The sequence below is a fragment of the Pagrus pagrus genome (assembly GCF_965226575.1).
Source record: "Pagrus pagrus genome assembly, chromosome: 4".
Taxonomy (NCBI): Eukaryota; Metazoa; Chordata; class Actinopteri; order Spariformes; family Sparidae; genus Pagrus; species Pagrus pagrus.
In genome coordinates this window covers 26,954,233-26,974,131 of record NC_140188.1, presented here as the reverse complement: position 1 = coordinate 26,974,131, position 19,899 = coordinate 26,954,233, and the positions used below count along the sequence as shown (strand labels likewise).

The 19,899-nt window shown below is 41.5% G+C and overlaps 1 protein-coding gene across 2 annotated transcripts; it reads left to right on the top strand.

Moving 5' to 3' along the window:
• The first annotated feature begins 411 nt into the window (after positions 1-411).
• meis3 (myeloid ecotropic viral integration site 3) lies at positions 412-12,397 on the top strand. 2 transcript variants are annotated; one of them, XM_084350513.1, is made up of 13 exons: positions 412-787; positions 1,154-1,256; positions 5,271-5,410; positions 5,728-5,902; positions 5,989-6,039; positions 6,141-6,191; positions 6,559-6,708; positions 6,868-6,973; positions 7,472-7,572; positions 8,256-8,332; positions 9,268-9,326; positions 9,435-9,521; positions 10,904-12,397. In XM_084350513.1, exons 2-13 carry the CDS (start codon positions 1,245-1,247, stop codon positions 11,101-11,103), a joined length of 1,209 nt encoding a protein of 402 aa, XP_084206639.1. In that variant the 5' UTR covers positions 412-787; positions 1,154-1,244; the 3' UTR covers positions 11,104-12,397. The 2 variants fall into 2 exon arrangements, with proteins under 2 accessions (XP_084206639.1, XP_084206638.1); XM_084350512.1 differs by having other exon boundaries at positions 413-787; positions 7,472-7,617; positions 10,904-12,396.
• Positions 12,398-19,899: the final 7,502 nt, after the last annotated feature.

Genomic DNA, 19,899 nt, shown 5'->3' with positions numbered 1-19,899 from the left:
TGTGTGTAAGGGATTCCCATTCCCATCACCTTAATTGCCTACCAAGGGTTCAATAGACTCTAATAAACATGCTCCATCCAACCGGACTGAGAGAGTGATCACGATTCCTCTCCCCGGTTATCCAGAGATGATTATAGCGCAGCGGCAGCACGGATGGGGAGAAAAGAGGGAGGATGGAAGGATGATATCAGCTCGGGAGGTGAGCCTTGATAAAATAAAAAAAAAGAAGAAGAAGAAGATCGAGGGGGTCCTCTTCTTCTTCTTCTTCTTCTTCTCCTTCTTCTTCTTCTCCTTCTTCCTCTTCTCTGGCGTTTTGTGTGTGTGATAAGGAGGAGGAGGAGGAGTGACGGAGGAAGAGGAGGAGGGATGGAGGGAGGGGGGCCAAGAGACCCCGTCGCGTTTTGACCCTCCGAAACCTCCCCGCACACCACCACCACCGCCACCATCACCACTCCTCCTCCTCCTCTCCTCTCCTCCTCCTCCTCCTTCTCCTTCTCCTCTCGAGACTGAAAACACCATCGCTCATTCCCAGCCGTGACATTTTCCAGCCTGTCGCCGTATGCTGCGCGGACAGCGAGCACAAGGAGCCAAAAAGGAAGGGACTGCTTTCTATCCGTCTCTCCCCAGCGCAGCACCGAGCATCCCGACGCTCGCGAGCCGGACCGAGAGGCGCACCAGGCGGAGGCGAGGCGCTGCAGGAAGCCGCTGCTCCCTTTCACCGGCTCTGCTGTGGACTACACCGGACACGGGCCGAACAGGACTGGATACGGCGCATATTTACGTCTCGGTGGGACATTTTACACCATTTACTGGAGCCTTGTGTTATTTACTCAACACCTTCAGCCAATAGCATTTAATAGGCAGCGAGCTTTAGTACCGCTAAGTGTATTATAAACCATTAAGCTTACATCGGCAGCAGCGCACAGAAGGATATGAGCGTCCATAAAAGCTCCAGTCCCATCATAATGTTGTAATATAAAACCCGACGCGCTCGGAGTAAACAGGCAGAAGGAGCAGGTCTTGATTGTTTTTGTTTTCCATCCACAGCCATATGTTTGTGTTGAGTCCTCACAGGCTGCGTCTGCATGGCGTTAACGTGTTTACAAGCCCAGTGCTCATGAATGTAAGAAAACATATTTACTTTTATTTGCAGGACCCCCAGGGACAGAGGAAGGGAGCACAGCTCGCTGGACTAGCCGAGCAGCGCATCATCGTCTCCGGTGTGGGACTGGCTGTCGAGTCGCATGGAGAAGAGGGTAGGTCTGCTGTTTATTTGTCTTTATAACGAAGATGGGTTTTAGACCAGAGCCTGGCGCGATTTGATATCAGCGAGGAGGCGAGGTAATTAGAGAGACATCATATTGGGAGCATATGGGTGGGAATCCTCTTTGCACCCCTGGGTCTTAGCAGCCACGCAAAAACACAAGGCCCACTGGAAACAGACTAGTGGACTGTGGAGGCATGGGCTCAGTGTTTAGGGGGAGACAACAGGAGAATGTGCCAGCAGAAGCGTCAGAGAAATCCTTTATTTTAACTGTAAAAAAAAACACTCAGTGTGTGTGTTTGTGTAAGTATTTTTAATGCTGCTGCAAAGAAACAACTTTTAAAGCAGCCGCAATCCCTAATTCATGAGTTCACTGGAGGTAACTCGAATTGTAGATGTCAGCAGTCTTTCAGAACCACTTCTTAGGGAGCTGTTGACGGGATCTCATATTTAACCCTCTGCTTCCAATAATATGGATTTACTGTTGTGTAATGTCAGCCAGGCGTTAGGATGGCGCATGAGGGTTAGAGTAGTGTCGGTCATTAAGAGGCAGAGGAGAGGAGATGCAGCCTCTTCAACTCGGTAAGTAGGTCAGGTTTTTTGCTACAGTGATTCAGAGGCATGGTGGTGGTGGTGGTGGTGGAGGAGAAACGGGCAGAGGCTGACGGGCAGCAGGAGACCTCAGAGTGGAAGGGAGCAATTAGAGATGTACAGTGTGCAGACAGAAAATCACTGCTGTATGAAAACAGACACACACACACACACACAGAGAGAGAGAGAGAGAGAGAGAGAGAGAGAGAGAGAGAGCAACAGCATTAAACAACATTTAAATAAACAGATGTTAGATAATATAAATGTACTTTCTGGTGACACTCTGGTCATTTATACAGTTACAGGTTCTGGAAACTAATGACTGGATGTAAAAAGAGAAGCACGCATGTGATCTTTCACCGCCTATTCAACTTTAAATTGTACTATTTTGTGCGGTAAAAATGTGCGTAATAAACAAAAGTCTTACCAGTTTCTTCGGGCAAAATTTTAAGAAAATCAAATGGAGTTTGGTGTCTCATGCGTGTTTGCTGGGAACATGTCGGGACCTGCATAAGTTTTTAAAAAGTTGTAGTTGTTTTGTAGCAGAACTTGATGTTGATTTGATTTGTTTAGTTTACATGTAGTCATAACTATTTAATTTAACTTCAGGCAACTTTTTTTTTTTAAAAACTTCAGATTTTTATATCAGCTTTCGCTCGTTTTGTTAAAGTTTTGACAACTTTTTGTTGTTCTCCGTCCTGTTAATTAAAGTGCAAAAAACAAAACAACAGGAAACAAAGAAACTGCCAGACTTAAGGCAAATGTACGATCATTTTTATTTGAAATTAAAATGATTTCTTGAGGTGAAATTGTCCTGAAACAAATTCACGTTTCACTTTTATTTTCTAAATCGACGCCTGGGAAAACTGTGTTGGAATTAGTTCACTTGTTTCCTACTGGATTATTTCTGGATGTAGAAAAGCAGCACTGTTTTTAATAAAAGCCGTGCTAGAGTAAAATATAAATGTTTGTTACAATGAAATAGACCCGTCGTTCTTTATTAACAGTATGAGCTTTGTTATAAGGTTTAAAAGTGTCTGGACCAACGTTCGTCCTCATTTTTAACTCTTTGTTTTGCTCATTTTAATTTTCCACTCCGATATAAATCTACTTCTTCAAAGCTAAATGATGTTTTTCCTACACATCATGAGAAGTTGTCGGCGGTTCCCAGCTGAAGCCTCCACTCGCCTGTTGAGGGCCTGCAATAACTCCCCTGCGTCGGTGGAAACAACACAATCAAGACTTGTAATGAAAATGTTGTCCTGCCATCTGAAGCCTGTTTACCAGCTCCGTGACTCTTAAAAAAGGGAAAATTCGCGGAATTTGTCATCTCGACTTGTGCGCTTTGATCCGCTTGACGCACAGAAACCCGATAGGGTCCGTGCGTAAAGAGAGACGCGCAATCCGATAGCGGTGATTGTGTTAATAGCCAGCCTCCATAAAAACTAGAAGGTGTCCCGGGCCAGGGCCTCAGAGCAGGTGCTTTCTGTGATCCCGGTGGCCATATGGGACTCTGAAATACAACAATTTGATAAGCCATTTAGGACAGTGGTTCCCAAAGTGGGGTCCGGAGACCTCCAGGGGTCCTGCAGAGGGGTTTGCAGGAGGGCAGTAGAGGGACATGAAGAGGGATAATTTAATTTCTCTTTTATTTAATTCCCATAGGTTAACAGAGGGGAAGTGTAATAATAATTACTTTTACATTTGTTCAACCGTTATTGTCTCACCACTTACTATTTAGACATTTATGCACTCCACCTCCAATGGGACACTTTTGGACACAAATCTTGGTGTGTGTGAGACATTTTCACTTCTGACAGGATAAAAGAAGTGTGACAATTAAAAATAAATATTGTTTTAATTCTGTAAATCTTAAAGATCAAATATTAAAGCGTCACTGTGACAGTCTGTAGTAAATCAATGCTCGGGATAGTCTCCACAGGAAAAACTAGGCTAAGCAGATCATAACTTTTATGACTTGGTTAAAATAACACTCAAGTGAAAGGTGTCCGGGCCAGGCCACCTAGCAGGTGCTGTCTGTCTGTGATCCCGGCGGCCCTCGGGGACTGTGCTGGGAGTCCCCTTTAATCCAGCAGACAGAGAACCAGAAGCAGATCTGCTGACCTGAGCAACGTCGCCTCAGAGACAGAAGCTGCAGTGAAGCACAAATTAGCTCGGTAACACAGAGGAGGAGAGGAGGGAACAAGGGAGTCACACATGTATATTCATGATGCTATGTGTACTCTGGCTGTATCTGTGTGTGTCTGATTCACAGTGTTAAAGTGTGTGTGTGTGTGTGAGCAGGCCCCAGTGAGGCTGTCACAGCGGGATGTGAGGGACGTCTCAGCACGGCTCCTGTCTAGTCTGAGTTTAGGAGGGAGGAGATGATATTAGCAGCTACAGGCTCACCGTCTTTCTCCAAGGAGCTCATTTGCCTCTTTTCTCGTCTCCTCCTATTCAACAACTAAGAAAATCTGCTTTTCAAGCCCGACTCGCTGTGCATTTCTCAGGTTATCCAAGTGCATCTGAAAGAGTTTCATAATCCTGAGGGTGGTAGAATTTTCAGCAGCATGTAATCGTTCATCTGAAGTGAAGACAAAGAGATTTCAAGGTTTTTTACGAGGGAATGGGGGCGTACTGTATGCACACACACAACTCGACTGTACCACAGAAAACTGCAGGGATATTCGTCTATCAGTGAACACACACACACACACACACACACACAGAGAATATTTGGAGTAAAAAGAAGAGTGTTGCTTTTCTGACTGTTGTCTTGCTTTGCAAAGATTAAAATGTTTTTTCATTACAACATTACAGACACTAATTTCTACAAATACATGTGCATGTAAGAGCTGAAACAAGTTACCATCAACAGTTCTGATGATCTTTCAAGAATTTTTTTTAGCAAACATGCTAGAAATTATCTCTCTCCAGCTGCTCACGTGTGAACATTTGTTGGTTTCCTTAGTTTTCTTTGATAGTTAATTAAATATATTTGCATTTTGGACTGTTGGTCAGACAAAATACAACAACTTGCTTTGGAAATTATTATGGGGATTTGTTTAATGAATTTCTTACATTTTAAAAACCAAATGATTAATCAAGAAAATAATGGTAAGATTACTCAATTCTGAAAATAAATAGTTGCAGTCCTAACACACACACACACACACACACACACATATGCAACATAAAATTCCAACATTAAATGGCAGCACAAAATATGTCCAGCACTTCGGCAGATATGAAACCACAGCAGCAGACCTCCTAACCGAGAGTCCAGTAAGCTGTGCCGCTGAAGCCCCCTGACAGCTCGGCCACCTAATAAAATCACAATATGATTTGATGTCAGACAGGCGCAGATGTCGAACGTGTCTCATGTTTTCTGTCTTTCCGTCTAATTGTGTTTCAGTATGAAGAGCTGGTGCACTACTCAGGGTCGGAGGGCATGTCGGTGGGGGGGTACGGGGACGATGTCAGGCCATTTCCTCCCCCACAGTACGGACCCACCGTCCCCGACTCCCTCAAACACCACAAAGACCAGATCTATGGGTAAGCATGTGTTTGTGGGTGCTTGAAACCTTAGACAATGATTTATGTAGCCTGTGAGTGGTTAGAAAATAGTTGACCAGTTTAAAATACATGTGCACTTTTAGCAGATTAACATTTGTATAGTGAACATGAAAATACATGTGAAGTGTTTACAGCTGTCTGTTTCATAAATACTGTGCTATAAAGTTTCTTATAACACCTTCTGTGAATGTATCGTGTGTACACTATGTCAACTGTTAGTGTGTTTATGTATAGTATGTTAACTGTGTATACGTGTGTGTGTCTGTGTGTGTGTGTGTGTGTGTGTGTGTGTGCAGTCACCCACTGTTCCCACTGCTGGCCTTAGTGTTTGAAAAGTGCGAGCTCGCCACCTGCTCCCCTCGAGACTCCGCTTCCCTCTCAGCCACCTCCCACCTCCCCGGCATGGCCAATCACAGCGACGTCTGCTCCTCGGAGTCCTTCAACGACGACATTGCCGCATTTGCTAAGCAGGTGAGCGACAGCCGTGAGCCAATCACAGACCAGTCGTCAAGGAAAGTTTTCAGATTTGTAATCAATCTGTTTGTTTTGTGTCGCAGATCCGTTCAGAGAAGCCCATATTTTCTTCCAATCCTGAGCTGGACAACTTGGTATGGTGCACTCCGAAATCACACTAAAACATAAACACACCTGTTCACATATGCATTGTGGGGAACGTGTCAATAAGTAATCCACATTCTCCTCTCCACAGATGATCCAGGCCATACAGGTTCTTCGCTTCCATCTACTTGAGTTAGAGAAGGTCGGTCATGTACTGCTTGTTATAGAAATTAACAAAACTAACAATGTTGATTTGTTAATTTTGATTGTTTAAGAGTTTCCAAACCACTTATGTTGACAAGGTTCAAGGGAATGTGTTTTAAATTAGAGATGTGGGAAGGCAAATTTGGTCAGTCTGTGAAAGACATTAAAGAAAAGGTTGACAGTCTTTTGTCTTTTAATCGCGCGGAATGATTACAGCAAGCAAAAACTTCTTCAGTACACATGTGAGCGTGGGTATAATGTTTTAAGAGAGACTTTAAAAAATGTAAACCTCTCCTTTAATGTTCACACCACTACTGTAACACTACTATAACTGCATGCACTGACGAATGTGAATCTGTTTTTAGGTGCACGACCTGTGTGATAACTTCTGTCATCGCTACATCACCTGTCTGAAAGGCAAAATGCCTACAGACCTCATCCTGGATGATCGGGAGGGCGGCTCCAAGTCTGACATAGAGGACTTCACTGGATCCTGCTCCAGTCTGTCAGAGCAGGTGAGATGAGCTATCAAACAGCGAGGCGCCACCGTTCACTCATCTGGCTGCATCCGCTGGATGTCTGAATAATGACTCCCCGTTGTCTCACCTGATGGGGATTCCCCATCTTCCCATCACTCTTCCTCCAACCTCCTCTCTGTCTCTCTCTTTCTGCAGAATGCGTCATGGTTACGGGAGCCAGATGAATGTGCCACGACTCCTCTGGGAACACCGGGCTGTGGCCTGCCTTCACTGAGCACAGGAGACAACTGTAGCGACACAGGTGTGCATAGAAACACACAGACATGGTGAAAATACTGTATGAGTGACAAAACACTGCCAAGTGATGATGAAAATATTCTGTCACAATGCCATCACAAAAGATTAAGACCAAAATTTACACATAGAATGGCTGTGAGATAGGGTTTAGACTGATGTATCTCACCAGCTTATTATTGTTATTCATATTGGAAGTTTTGGATATGAAACAGTATTTGCAGCAGAATGTATCATTGTTGTTGGTAATTATTATTTTAAATGAACTGTAATGCAACTTTTTGGTCAGTTTACATAAATTCAGTTACAAATCTCTTGAGTCTGAACGCAGATATGGCAAATCAATGACATCACATTCTACAAGAAACTATTGCTTGGCCTCCAAAAAAGGTCAAATCTGATTGTAAAAATATGAATACAACATATCTGCAAAGACATAGCATAGACAACCCTCATAGACACTTATAGAAACGGTCCCTGAGATACAATATGTGCGTTCCTGCAGGCGATGGTCTGGACGGAGGAGTGGCGTCCCCGAGTACAGGCGAGGAGGACGATTGTGACAGAGACAGGAGGAACAACAAGAAGAGAGGGATCTTCCCCAAGGTGGCCACAAACATCATGAGAGCATGGCTCTTCCAACATCTGTCTGTGAGAACGCTTTTTCATATCCTTATCCCATCAAAGTTAAATTATTACAGGGGAAAATATTGAATTTGGACAATCATTGAAACCATCCTGCAGGAGCTGAAACAGAACAAAGAAAGCTCGTGTAGATCTGGATGTAAGAATAATTACTGACAGGGTGGATTTAGTGTGAGGCAAAACATCACTGACAGGAACAGAGAGAGGAAGCGAGTGTATCATAGAGGTCAATTAAATTAAATGAAAAATTGGGGGATTAAGTGATTATGGGAATATGCTCGCTGTTTAATAACTGTGGAAGAGATAGAAATGGAGTGAGTAATTGTCGGTGAGGTAATTAGCTACTAAATGAGGCAGGTCAAATGTTGCTTCACTCCAATTATTACAGTATGTGTGTGAGTGAGAGAGAGAGAGAGAGAAGGAGTGAGGGGTTTCTCAGGTTGAAAATGTGAGTGGAGATGTGAATCCAGATGGAAGGTCATCAGTATGCACGCTGAGATTTCTGTCAAATACATTCATTCATTATAGATGATTAGATCACTTCTAGCCTCAATGTTATTCTCTTGTTCATGAAATAAAAGAAAAGCCACCAAAGCCTCACTGTTTTGATTCCTTTAACCTTTGCTCTGTGTGTCCTCTCCCAGCACCCGTACCCGTCTGAGGAGCAAAAGAAGCAGCTATCACAGGACACGGGACTGACCATCTTACAGGTCAACAACTGGTCAGTGCACTCCCAATCAATACACTAATTCTAGCCCTGTGGCTTATCAATAATCAGTTAAACTGTCATGTTTAAATGCAGGGCGCCAACTTTCAATTTAACAACACAGCTGTTGCCACGTCAATAACACTATCTGCACGATACTGTGCTGCAGAGATGAGCAGTAGCTATATTTTATGCCTCACTTATGTCGCATATTTTGCTGAGTAACTCTTTATTGTGCACATTTCGTGCAAATAAGTGTCAGTTAAATGAAAGGTAGCACTTTTACAAGACTTTTGGAGAAGAACATCATCTGGTTTATTAGAGAGAAGCTTGTAACACAGGGAGAAATGTCCTACTAAGCAGTTTTTTCTGAAGCGGCAGCGCAGCAAAAATCAATTTGCGCTATGTTCATAAAACAGAATAGCAAATCAATATCCAATAATCAGATGGTTTACTGCACCAAATTCCCTATTCACTCCCCGGGCACACACGTGTCGTTACAGGCCAAACACACACACACACACACACACACACACACACACACACACTCATTCACACAACGTTTCCATGTTGCCATAGAACTCAGTTACTGCACCCCCAGATATTGATACAGAAACACACAAAAAACTAAATATGAAGTGTGTGTTTCATGTTAAACAGTAGATTTTGTAAGCTGATTACATCCATGTTTTTATTTGTATCCCTGCAGTGCGTGCACACACACAGAGTGACCCGATCAATGCGGATCAATCAATTATCACAGTGCGATCGATACCTGCTCTGCCCTAACGTTGATTTACTCTGCCCCCTGAAAGGGTTAAGTGGTTGTAAAATGAAAAAGGTTAATAGTGTCCCGGTCAGCCTTTTTCTCCATTAACGAGGGGCCTCGTCCATCTCTCGCTCTCTCTCTCTGAACACACTCTTTCTTTATGTCTCTCTCCCCTGTGCAGGTTCATCAACGCCAGGAGGAGAATAGTTCAGCCAATGATTGACCAGTCAAATCGCTCAGGTCTGTGTTTATACGTCAGTCAGCTGGTCGGCTGCCAGTTAAACAACTGTGTATATATACGAGTGGGTGTGTGTGTTGTTGTGTCTGATGGTGTGTGTCGTCTCACAGGTCAGGGTGGTCCCTACAGCCCAGAGGGAGCAGCTCTTGGGGGCTACGGGCTCGACGGACAGGCCCACCTCGGGCTTCGAACTGCAGGTACGGTAGCCTGTAAGGAAATACTGCTAACTTTCACACGCTGAATGTACAGAGTACAAAATCATACTAGTCAAATATCTAGTCAACAAATCCAATGAAAATACAAAGCCAGCTGTGAATCGATACTACTAACAAGCACTGTGTGTATATAAAGGCATTATTCTTCAAAAACTATTAAAAACACATCAGTGAGTCACACTATAGCGCTGCATTCATGTTCCGTCATTACCATGAACACACACTGTAGTCTATTTCGAGTTTGAGTTAACAAACACCATCCCGCTGCTGAAATTCTCACTTTAGCACCAACTGTGGATTCATCCACAGCTGAAAATAGTCCCCAACAAATGCACCATGTACTCCTGTTACAGTAACATTTGCTAAAAACTACAGCGAGGAGCTGTTTCTGAAATTTAAAACTAAAAGAGATTAATGTCAAAAAACACCCTATCTCACATTGTAAAAGAAAGTGAAAAAAAAAAATCCTTTAACTGCACCAAAAGTTAATGGGGTCTACTCTTTACTCTTGGCTGAGACGCATCCTCCATCCCACTTCTTTGCAAATCCATTCAGTATTTTTTGTGCAATCCCGGTGACAGACCAACACACATACAGACACAGGGGAAAACATAACCTCCTCGGCGGAGGTAAAAATATAAAATATCACCAGCGTCATCCTTTAACTCCACTTAAGGAAAACTCAAATGTAGCTCACCGCTGCTGAGTGCCTTGCAAAAAAAGAAAAAGAAAAAAATGAATATGGCATTGAAGGCAAGGAGTTGAAATGAGAAATCTTACTTTAAAAAATAAGATGTAAATATTTATTCTCTGTTTAATCCTCACTCTGCTTTTTCATTAATATTATGAATATAAATATTTATATGCATAAGTAAGGAGTGACTCACCACCTATTTAGTCAAATGTTAGAGCTGGTTTCTTCACAGCCTTCCATAACTCCCCAGTCTGTGTGTGATGTGAACAAACGCTGGAGAAGGCAGCATTGTGTGGGAGGTTGTGGACTGAAGCTTTAAAAGAACAATCTGTGATTTAAAGGTGAACAAAAGGCTAGCCAACCACCACACAACCATCACAACAAAAAACTGGAACCTCACACAAGTGATTTAATACTTATCACAAGATGTTGCTAGCCGTTAAAAAACTCATAATAAGCAGCGACAACTCATGTTATAGAGCCAAATGTTGTTCAAAACCAACAGGGATTTAAAATACCAAATATATCTGTTTTAGTTTTACATATGTATTGAATGATTGGACCCGGAACAAGCTGATTAAGAATATAAATGTAGTCAGGCAGTGTGGGATTGGAACATTTTAACAAAGTGATACTTTATCTAAACCTGTCCTCTGTGTCTCCCCGCCAGGTCTCCAGGGGATGTCTTCTCTGCAGGGTGACTACCCCGGCGCTCTACTGTCCCAACCAGGCTACCCACCCCACCCAGGACCCTCCCTCCACCCCTATCCGGGTCCACACCCCCATCCCGCCATGCTGCTCCACCCGCCACCACACGCACACCCCGCAGAGCCGCTCCTCGCCCAGGGACTGGACATACATGCACACTAGCTGTGGGGGGAGTCGGGGGTGTGTATGTGAGGGCAAAGTACTGTATGAATGTGTGTATGTCAGTGTGTGCAGTGAGATGTATATGTGTGTAGGTATGTGTGTGTGCGTGTGTGTATGTGTGTGTGTGCGTGTGCGCTATGAATGAGTAATGATGCATACAGAACACTATTTAAAGAAAAGAGACACATTGCTCCGAAAGTTTACATTCCCCACTGAAAGACACTGACCTCAATGTAGCTGTTCCACTCGGTAACACACACAGAAACACACACACACACACACACACACACACACACGTAGACATAAACATAACTCACACACACAGTCTGGACCCACAGGTTTAAGCCATACCTCTTTCAGAGTAGAAGTGCTTCCTCCTCTCCAAATGTCTCCACTGTGTCCTGTGGGTGAGACACATGCTTTAAACTACACTTCCCATCATGCCTGCTGAACCACAGGAAGAGGGTCGATCAGATGAATATTTATCCCCGGACATTGCTTCGGCACACAGACGTTACTGGATGGGACTCGATCCTGTGAACACGCCTTCTTCACTACTCCCTGTCTTCCTTCACATGTTGTCTGTCAAAGACACACACACACCTTCACACACTTTATTTAAAGCTGATTTGAGTTTTTTCTTATTCTATTTTTATATTTATGTGTGCCACTCCAGGCAGATGCAGCTTCACGCAAGCTTGTTGAATTATTAGTGCTCTTCCTCAGCATGAAGCTAAACACTATGAATGACTTCCAGTCTGCCTCGCTCTCGTACCACTGACCTCCTTAAGATGCCAACAGGTGTCCGTTACCTTAGGATCTTTCCTACACACGCACACAAACACAAGACATACAAACATAAAGCGACACACACTACGCTGAAAGCCATTTCTACACACACGCATACACACACAAACTTCTGTAAGCATTTCTAGTACATTTTTTTGTCTGTCACAGCGGTGTGTGAGGGGAGCTGCAGCCAAAGGACTCTTGACACATTTCAGGCTCCCTCTCCACTCTGCTCTGACTGCTGAAACATTTCTGAATGATGATGGAAAATACCGTTAAAGTATTAAAATGTTTTTTGTAAGATTTGTCACTGGTCATCTGTTTGTGTGTGTTGTCTTATTCTAGCCGTGGCTGGTTTATTACTTTGGTGCAGGAGGTGATGGATTTTATGTCATTTTGTTTGGAGTGTATAGAAACTAAAACTACAGGTCAGTCAGTGGGTCCCATTTTATACGACTTTGTATTTCTAAACAAGCTGTTAGTAACTGAATTTATACTCAGAGATGTCAGTGTGCATAAATGTACTTGATTTTTGGGTATGCAGTTGTTGCAAATTGTTGATAAAAACCTAACAATGCACCAAATAAAGGGAACATTTCAAAGTATTAAAGGTGCAATATGTAAGAATTTAAGTTTTTTAATTAAAAAAAAAAAAATTATATATATATATATATATATATATATATATATATATATATAAAGAAATAACACTTGACATAATGATGTGTACATATTTTAGAGGTACTGTATCTACTGAAACTAGCATGCTAACCAGCTAGCCCAGCCCATACAGGTCCAAAACTGTTGTGCTAGTGTCGTAAACACTAATACACTCCTGGGTCCCCAACTCCCAGTCCCCTACTGGTAGCTGCATGGCTATATAGCTAACGACAGCTACAGTTAGCAGCAGTTAGCGGTTACTCTGGTGATATGCCGCCCCCTATTTGTTTTAAGTTTAAATTTGACAGTTGGCCAATTCTTGCATATTGCACCTTCAAATATTAGGAAATAAAAACAATACTTGATGAGACTGTAGCTCGTTTATATCATTTCCTGTTAGGACAAAATGTAAAGTAATATACTTGAATTTACCATACACAAACCTCAAAAACTGCATTGTCAGCTAGGTGGTTGGTTATGCTATTATTAAGTCACATGCACATACAAGTACTAAGAGTCTCTGTAACATTGTATTGCAAACAGAGAACTCTGCCATCTGTCCAAAATTAAAAACAAAAGTAGGATAAGACTGTCAAGTTTTAATATGTTTTGAAATTCTGGAAGGCAATCTGTCCAAGTTCTGTATTCAAGGGGGTGTCAAGATTTAGCAAGTTGCCTGATCTGGTCTGATGAACTGCAGTTTTAAATTCATGAAGAGGTGATAAACTGAGGTACCTTTAGTTGGAGAAAATTATAAACAAAAATGTCAGTGTACACAGGTAGCCAGCCAGCTTTTTCATATAGTATACATGGATGAGTATGAAATGTATCTCCTGAAACAAACTGTAGGGCACAGAGGTAAACAGCATCAGGTTTTTTGATGGTGAAATGAGCAGCAGGAGAGTAATATCTCTGCAGTCAATCGCAGACATGATAGTTGATTATACAATGGTTTTCCTCTTCTCACGAGAAAAACATGCTTTATTCTGAAACAAGAAATCAATTTTTATCATTAGATTCTGTGTCATGTGTTATATAAGCTAAAAAGCAAGACTGCAAGATAACCAAACTTCCAGATATTTGACCAAACAACTTGAATTTCAGTAGAGATTGCAGGAAGACGTGCTACATGATAAAGCATGTTCGTCAGCATTTTGCTCAAGCTTAAGTTTATGCAGAGATGTCTTAAGATTGTTAAAGACAGGCTTGAGTTGAAGAAGAGGCATGTGCAAACAAGACTGTATCATCTGCAGAAAAACGGATATTATGATTGTAGTAGAGTAGAAATTAAAATGGAGTAATAATTTTGTTTATATCAATAGTAAATAATAATGGACCGAGCACATAACCTTGTGGTACTCCCTTGCTTATTTAAAGGGATTGTTGATTTGAGACCAGTACAAATAATTATAAACACATGCAATGGACTTCAATCTCGCCATCTTCGTCTTCAACGACACCATTAAACCTGCCTTTTTCCGTAGCTAATGATAATGTACCTGAGCTAAATGATGCCTACGGAAACCTTTGATGTTTGGTTACAAATAACGCTCAACACAGAAATTAGATTTCACTGGAAAATATGTTAAAAATGTAGGTTTGTACTGAACGTCAGAAAGGAAGAGTTTACGAAACACTGTCTTTCCTTCCACATTATGGATAATACTCATATAAATATAACCTGCATGGACAAGTAAAAAAATTAAAAGCATTCAAAGAAATATTGCCTCACTAGCTCGAAATCTATCGTGTTTACTAAGGAATTAGGACAAAGAAAATGTCTAAACCTTATATTAGACAGAAAATGTATACATTGAAAATCAGAAATGGTCATTTACGAGCAAAATGTTCTATTTTGCGGATTTGCAAATTTACGAAACACAGCAGCAGTGGGCATACCCCTCCAGCTTGCAACTTCTACCAATCCATGTAGATGTTTTCTTTCCTCATTCTCTCTCCTAGCTTCTACTTTAGGATTATATGTGCAATTAATTCTAAACATCTGTACCATATACAGAAAATGGTGTAATGAAACAACAACAAATTTCAAACGACACAACCAGAAGTCAAAAACAGGAAGCAGAAATGATTAAAAACAGCTTGTGTGTCTCTTAATTTACAATAATCCATACCACTCAGGAATATTTTGGCTCCTTCATGAGATGTTCAACACTTATAATAAAACACTTTCCAAGCCACTCACTTTTACAGGACCTCTTCTTGACAAATAGTGTAATCTTCCGTCTTTTATACAATCATAAGTCATGTCACTCCGTCCCCTCCACTGACTATCAGTTTAGCTCTGACAGAGGCCTCAGGCTGCAGCTGCAGTGATCTGTCACACAGGCTGGATTATCACTGGGAGGAAAGATTTTTTCTTTAATGCTTCGCAGGACAGACCAGAGCTCCTTGTGGCTCGTGTAGATCTTTTCCAGCCCTCACATCCTTCTTGTTCATCACCAAAATTAAGATAAACATCATGCGTCGACAATGTACAAACCCTACAAAACTTAAACAACCTCTTTGTTTTCTGTCCTGACCTTTCCCCTCGCTGCTCCTGATGTACACATCCTATCCATAACCTTCACCTCTTCTCTGAACTACATCCTGTCAGTCCTCAAACATCCATACATAATTCCACCTTTTGCCAGCCTACATCCACCCACAGCACCCCAAACACACAACAAACACAGTGAATACCCCCCACCCTGCCCCCATTCGGCCTAGAGCCGGAGGGGGGTCAGAGGCCAGAGTGCAAACGGAGGTCAACAGGAAATGGCTGTTCTCCCTGGCACCCAGGTCCTGACCCCAGCACCCCTCCACTTTTCATTTCTCTTTGTCACTCCACACACTCTCTTCTAGGACATGTTGGTCAGTATGCGCCCCTCACTTTTACTCTTTCACCTCTGCACCTCTCTCTTTTCACAGCATGTAATATGTCTTGTAAAAGAGTACAACAACTTTTGTTTTCGTCCAAACCCTTTCTACATCTGAAGGCTGGAAGGTGAACGCTGGTTTACCACAAAGCTCTTTTTGTAAAAAACATTGGTACGTCTTAATTTTTATTTTTCATGACATGATAAAACCAATAAACACAAATTCCTTGAGTTGCAAATGTGGTCACATTCAGGACTACACACATGCACTGTCCATAATTAATCTTAAGTATGTTGCCTTAGACCTTTATCTAATATCCTGCCTAAAATCTTTCCTCAGAACCATTCAATGTTGAGACATCTTTGTTGAGGTGTTTCAGTCTGGACCAAAGTGATGGACATACACTTTATTTTTTAATTGTACTGATATTATGTGATTTTACACTTAAAATGTCAGTATCAGATTTTGTGAGCTTTCTTTTAAGGGTTATTATCTACCAAATTGATTTGAAAAGAAGTCATTTACACCCTTTTGAAAGCTGAAATCTTCACTGTAGCTGCTCAGCTAAAGCGCACACTGAAGTGGTCGAACCGCTGCTTTATATGGTTTATTTTAGCCACTGGTGGCACTTCACATTAGGAAAGATGGTGGTCCTGGTTCAGTACAGAAAGGGTCAATAGTGTCTTGGTGTCTTAGCCTAAACCGTGACATTTCCCAAACCAAGGGTTTTTTGTTGCATAAACCACAAGCAAATTAGGATGCTAAACACAGTCTTGCGTTTTGTATGCCCACCATTCACACTGACCATCTCCATGAAACTCGCTGGCAATACAAAAATGTAGCACTTCCCTCACTGGAAATAAACATTGCCAGTGATCACGATAAAGGCAGTAATTACATTTCATTACAAAGTGTAGTTGGCCAAACAAATTAGTGGGATATTAATGTAATTTCTAAGAGATACAGTTGAGTATCATTATCAGTATCAGCCAGGATCAGTCTGGCTCCACAATTCTTTACTCTAACAACAACTGAACCTGTTGCTCTACTGTATAACAGCTCCATTTGAAAACAATGATCCTGAAATGTATAATCCTGCAACATCACAAGTCAGGCAGGGATCTCAACCGAAAAATCAACAACACATACTTTATTCATACATCAGTGTACAGCCCGCACTCACACAGCATAATTCATAGTCATAGCCTCAGCTTATGATTGGTTCAGATAGATTGCCAGCCTTTTCTCTCCCCAGCTCAGACTCCATTAGACGGTGGGAATTAGACTGCATAAAATCTGTTGACTTCATGCTGACAAATGAAGAGGAGAGGGGAAACGGGAGGGAGAAAGTGCTTGAATGCATTTATGTGGATTGTGTTTCAATGTTTGTATACTGTGGTTAGAAGAGAATATATTGTAGGGAGGTGGAGTGTGTGGCACTGCAGTATGATTCATTCTAACAGCCTCACAAATCAGAGGTGTGAGGTTTTGTCTGAATTTTGAGACGATGACTGAAGTGAAAAACGTGTTTTTGTGGGAAATATTTTTCATAAAATCACATTGGTTGAAACATTTTGTTAAAATGACAACAGTGATTGTCATTTTAAATGAGCTCCATTGCAGCACTTGTGCAGTGTCGGCCCTGTGCAGGATAATATATATTGCATTCAGTGTGTATTGCTACATTCCTTATAATGTCTCAATCATTTCAGTCCTGCTGGTTTGAATTTGACCATTTGGGCTATTGACGCAAAATGAATACACATGTGTAATGTGAAAATGTGCACGTCCGTGTGTGTCAGCGCATGAATATGTGTGTGCATAAATATGCACAATTCCATTTTAACATAAAGTGTGTGTCCGTTGGAGGGTGGTTTACTCTGGTGGTCATTAATCATTCAATTACACACCTGTCAGAGTTCAGACAAGTGGGAGAGAGGGAGGGGCAGCGGGGTAAGAGGAGTTAGGGGGTAAAAGAGAGAGAGGCGGAAGGAATGGAGGAATGCAGCGGTGAAAGGAAGAAGAGCAGAGAGAAGCTGAATGACAGAGAGAGGGAATGAAAAAGGGTTAAAGAGAATGGGCGAAAGTTTTATTGTGTTGTAGTGTGTGAACGAGCCGTGACAGAGGCAAGCTGCTGGATGGTGACAGGCCACAATAAGAACAAAGACACTTATGTATTACAGGGTACGACTAGTGACAGATGAGGACAAGGCAGCACAGTAGAAGATGAGACCAACTCAGCACTTCATCTGAACTGATTTGAGGTTTAAAGTGAAGCAGTCCAGAGCATCCTCTGTGCATTTAGAGAAAAATGCAATAGTATGATAGTTATTAAAACTGGGACAACAGAATATGCCAAAAAGTAGAGGTTTAATATGACTAAGGCAAATCTTATTTGGTATTTTATGCACTGCAAAAACTCAGAATCCCACCAAGCACAATTATCTAATTTGTAGTCAAAAATATCTATATACATTTTTTCTTTCACTTTCTACCACCAACAAACACTTTTATTAATTTTTTTGTTTTTTTTGTTTTTTTTACTTACTTTTGTAGGTTAGTGCCAGTTTAAGTTAAAATAGCTATACTATTAAAAACTCTAGTTAAGGGAAGTTGTTTTTACTTTATGTATTATGTTAAGTACTCAGTAAATGGCTCCTGTGAGGGTTATACTATTAAAAATTATGATGTAACACTGAATTATTATTAAAGATGGATTTTCTGTGTAAACCATATTTAACTGCTGTAGGTTGAGGAGGAGCTTATTCAAAATACTTAACACAGTATACTGTAGGGCAAAAAATATTACAATATAGTACATTATTTAAATCTGAATTGTACTGGAGTTGAAGTATAAAGTATAGCATGATAATACTCAAATAAGAAACCCTACAGTTTTAATTTAATTTGTAATGAGTTACATTCTACCATGGAAGACAAGCAGCTATAATTGTTAATCGAGATGTTTTTCACCAGAATCTGCATGCTGTTGTCTTCTTTATCAGCGAATTGACTCATAGTAGTTGTAATATTTCTTCATTTCTGATATGGAGGAAATAATGCCAACGTATGTTTGTTCTGTGTGGCTCTTTGTCCCTTCATATACAGTGTATGTTTATGTGTTTGTATACTGTATGTGAACGCCCCCCCCACACTTAATCTTCTGTGCCTGTATGTGTGTGTGTTGCAGTCTCCATGTTAAGCTGCAGTACCTCAACCGCCTCAGGCCACAGCCATCTGTGCCCCCCCTCCTCATTTCACATACACACAAATACACACACTCCTCTTCTCTTCTCTGCGGACCCCCTCCTCCCCTGCCACCACCACTGCCATATATCTAATTTATGGCCTTGGTGAGTGCGTTACACACACTCATGTATGCATAATATATCACATGTGTGAAAGAACTGTGTGTGAGAGAACGAGTGTGTGACACTCATTGGCCAGTATAGACCGCGACTCCTCCCTCGACGCTTTCCTAAATTTTGCTGTGTGCATGCATGTGTGCGTGTGTGTGTTTAAAAAATGCGTGATTCTCTGTGTTTCTTTCTCAGTCTTCCACCAGATCTGACATCACTGATAAATTGTGAGAAGAGAAAGGGAATGTGTGTGTGTGTGTGTAAAGGCCCAGCTGTTTCTGGGCTTGACATCCACATGCAGGCAGAATGCCAGATGTCTCATTAGGCAAATTTGATTGGCTGGGTCATTTAGAATGCAGCGATGATACGGTTCCATATGTGTGTGTACATGAAGCTGAGTCTGTGTCTGTGTGGACATTTACATAAGAGGCCCGTATAACTATTTACATGTGTACATGCCTGATGTATGTGCATTCATTAACTATTTTCTTAACATTTGAACTTACAGGATGTTAAATGTAATGGCAAAAAAAGCCGAAAAACTGTATATAACAGGAAGTATGTCAATCTTAAAGGGGCTCTGTGTAACAATTTGTGATGATAGATCAGTTTTTATTGACCATATGTGAGCAGATTTTAATGTGACGTGAAGAAAGACACCTTCCCTGTCTTTTTCTGTCGTCTATACAAGCCTGCGGACGATTTGTTTGAGTTGTTTAATGCTGCTGGACTGTGGATTTCTTTGTGAAGGACTCTGGTTGGTTTTAAAGCGACAGTCACACAAAGGATGTGACTTTATGCACGTTCTCAAGCACCTCATCTCAGTGCCTCTCTCTGCTCCACTAACAGAGATGACAGTAGCTAACGTTAGTTTAAAAATGGGGTCCGTTACATTAACTAACGACTGGCTTCCAGCACAACACAGAAGCTGAAAGGAGCCCCTTTTACCTCCTTCAACTTCAACTGCCACTCCAACCTTTTTCTTTAAATATACTCCATTGTGTGTACTTAAACAGCTACTTCATCTGTTTGTCAGATTCTGATTTCGCTGTCACTACTGCTACTTGTCATGTCATTCAACCTCAACTCCTGCTTTAAGCTCCTATTGTTG

Coding starts and splice junctions, on each gene's coding strand:
- meis3 (XM_084350512.1), top strand. Junction 5,903..5,988: donor TTGCCGCATTTGCTAAGCAG/GTGAGCGACAGC, acceptor TTTGTGTCGCAG/ATCCGTTCAGAGAAGCCCAT. Junction 6,040..6,140: donor ATCCTGAGCTGGACAACTTG/GTATGGTGCACT, acceptor TCCTCTCCACAG/ATGATCCAGGCCATACAGGT.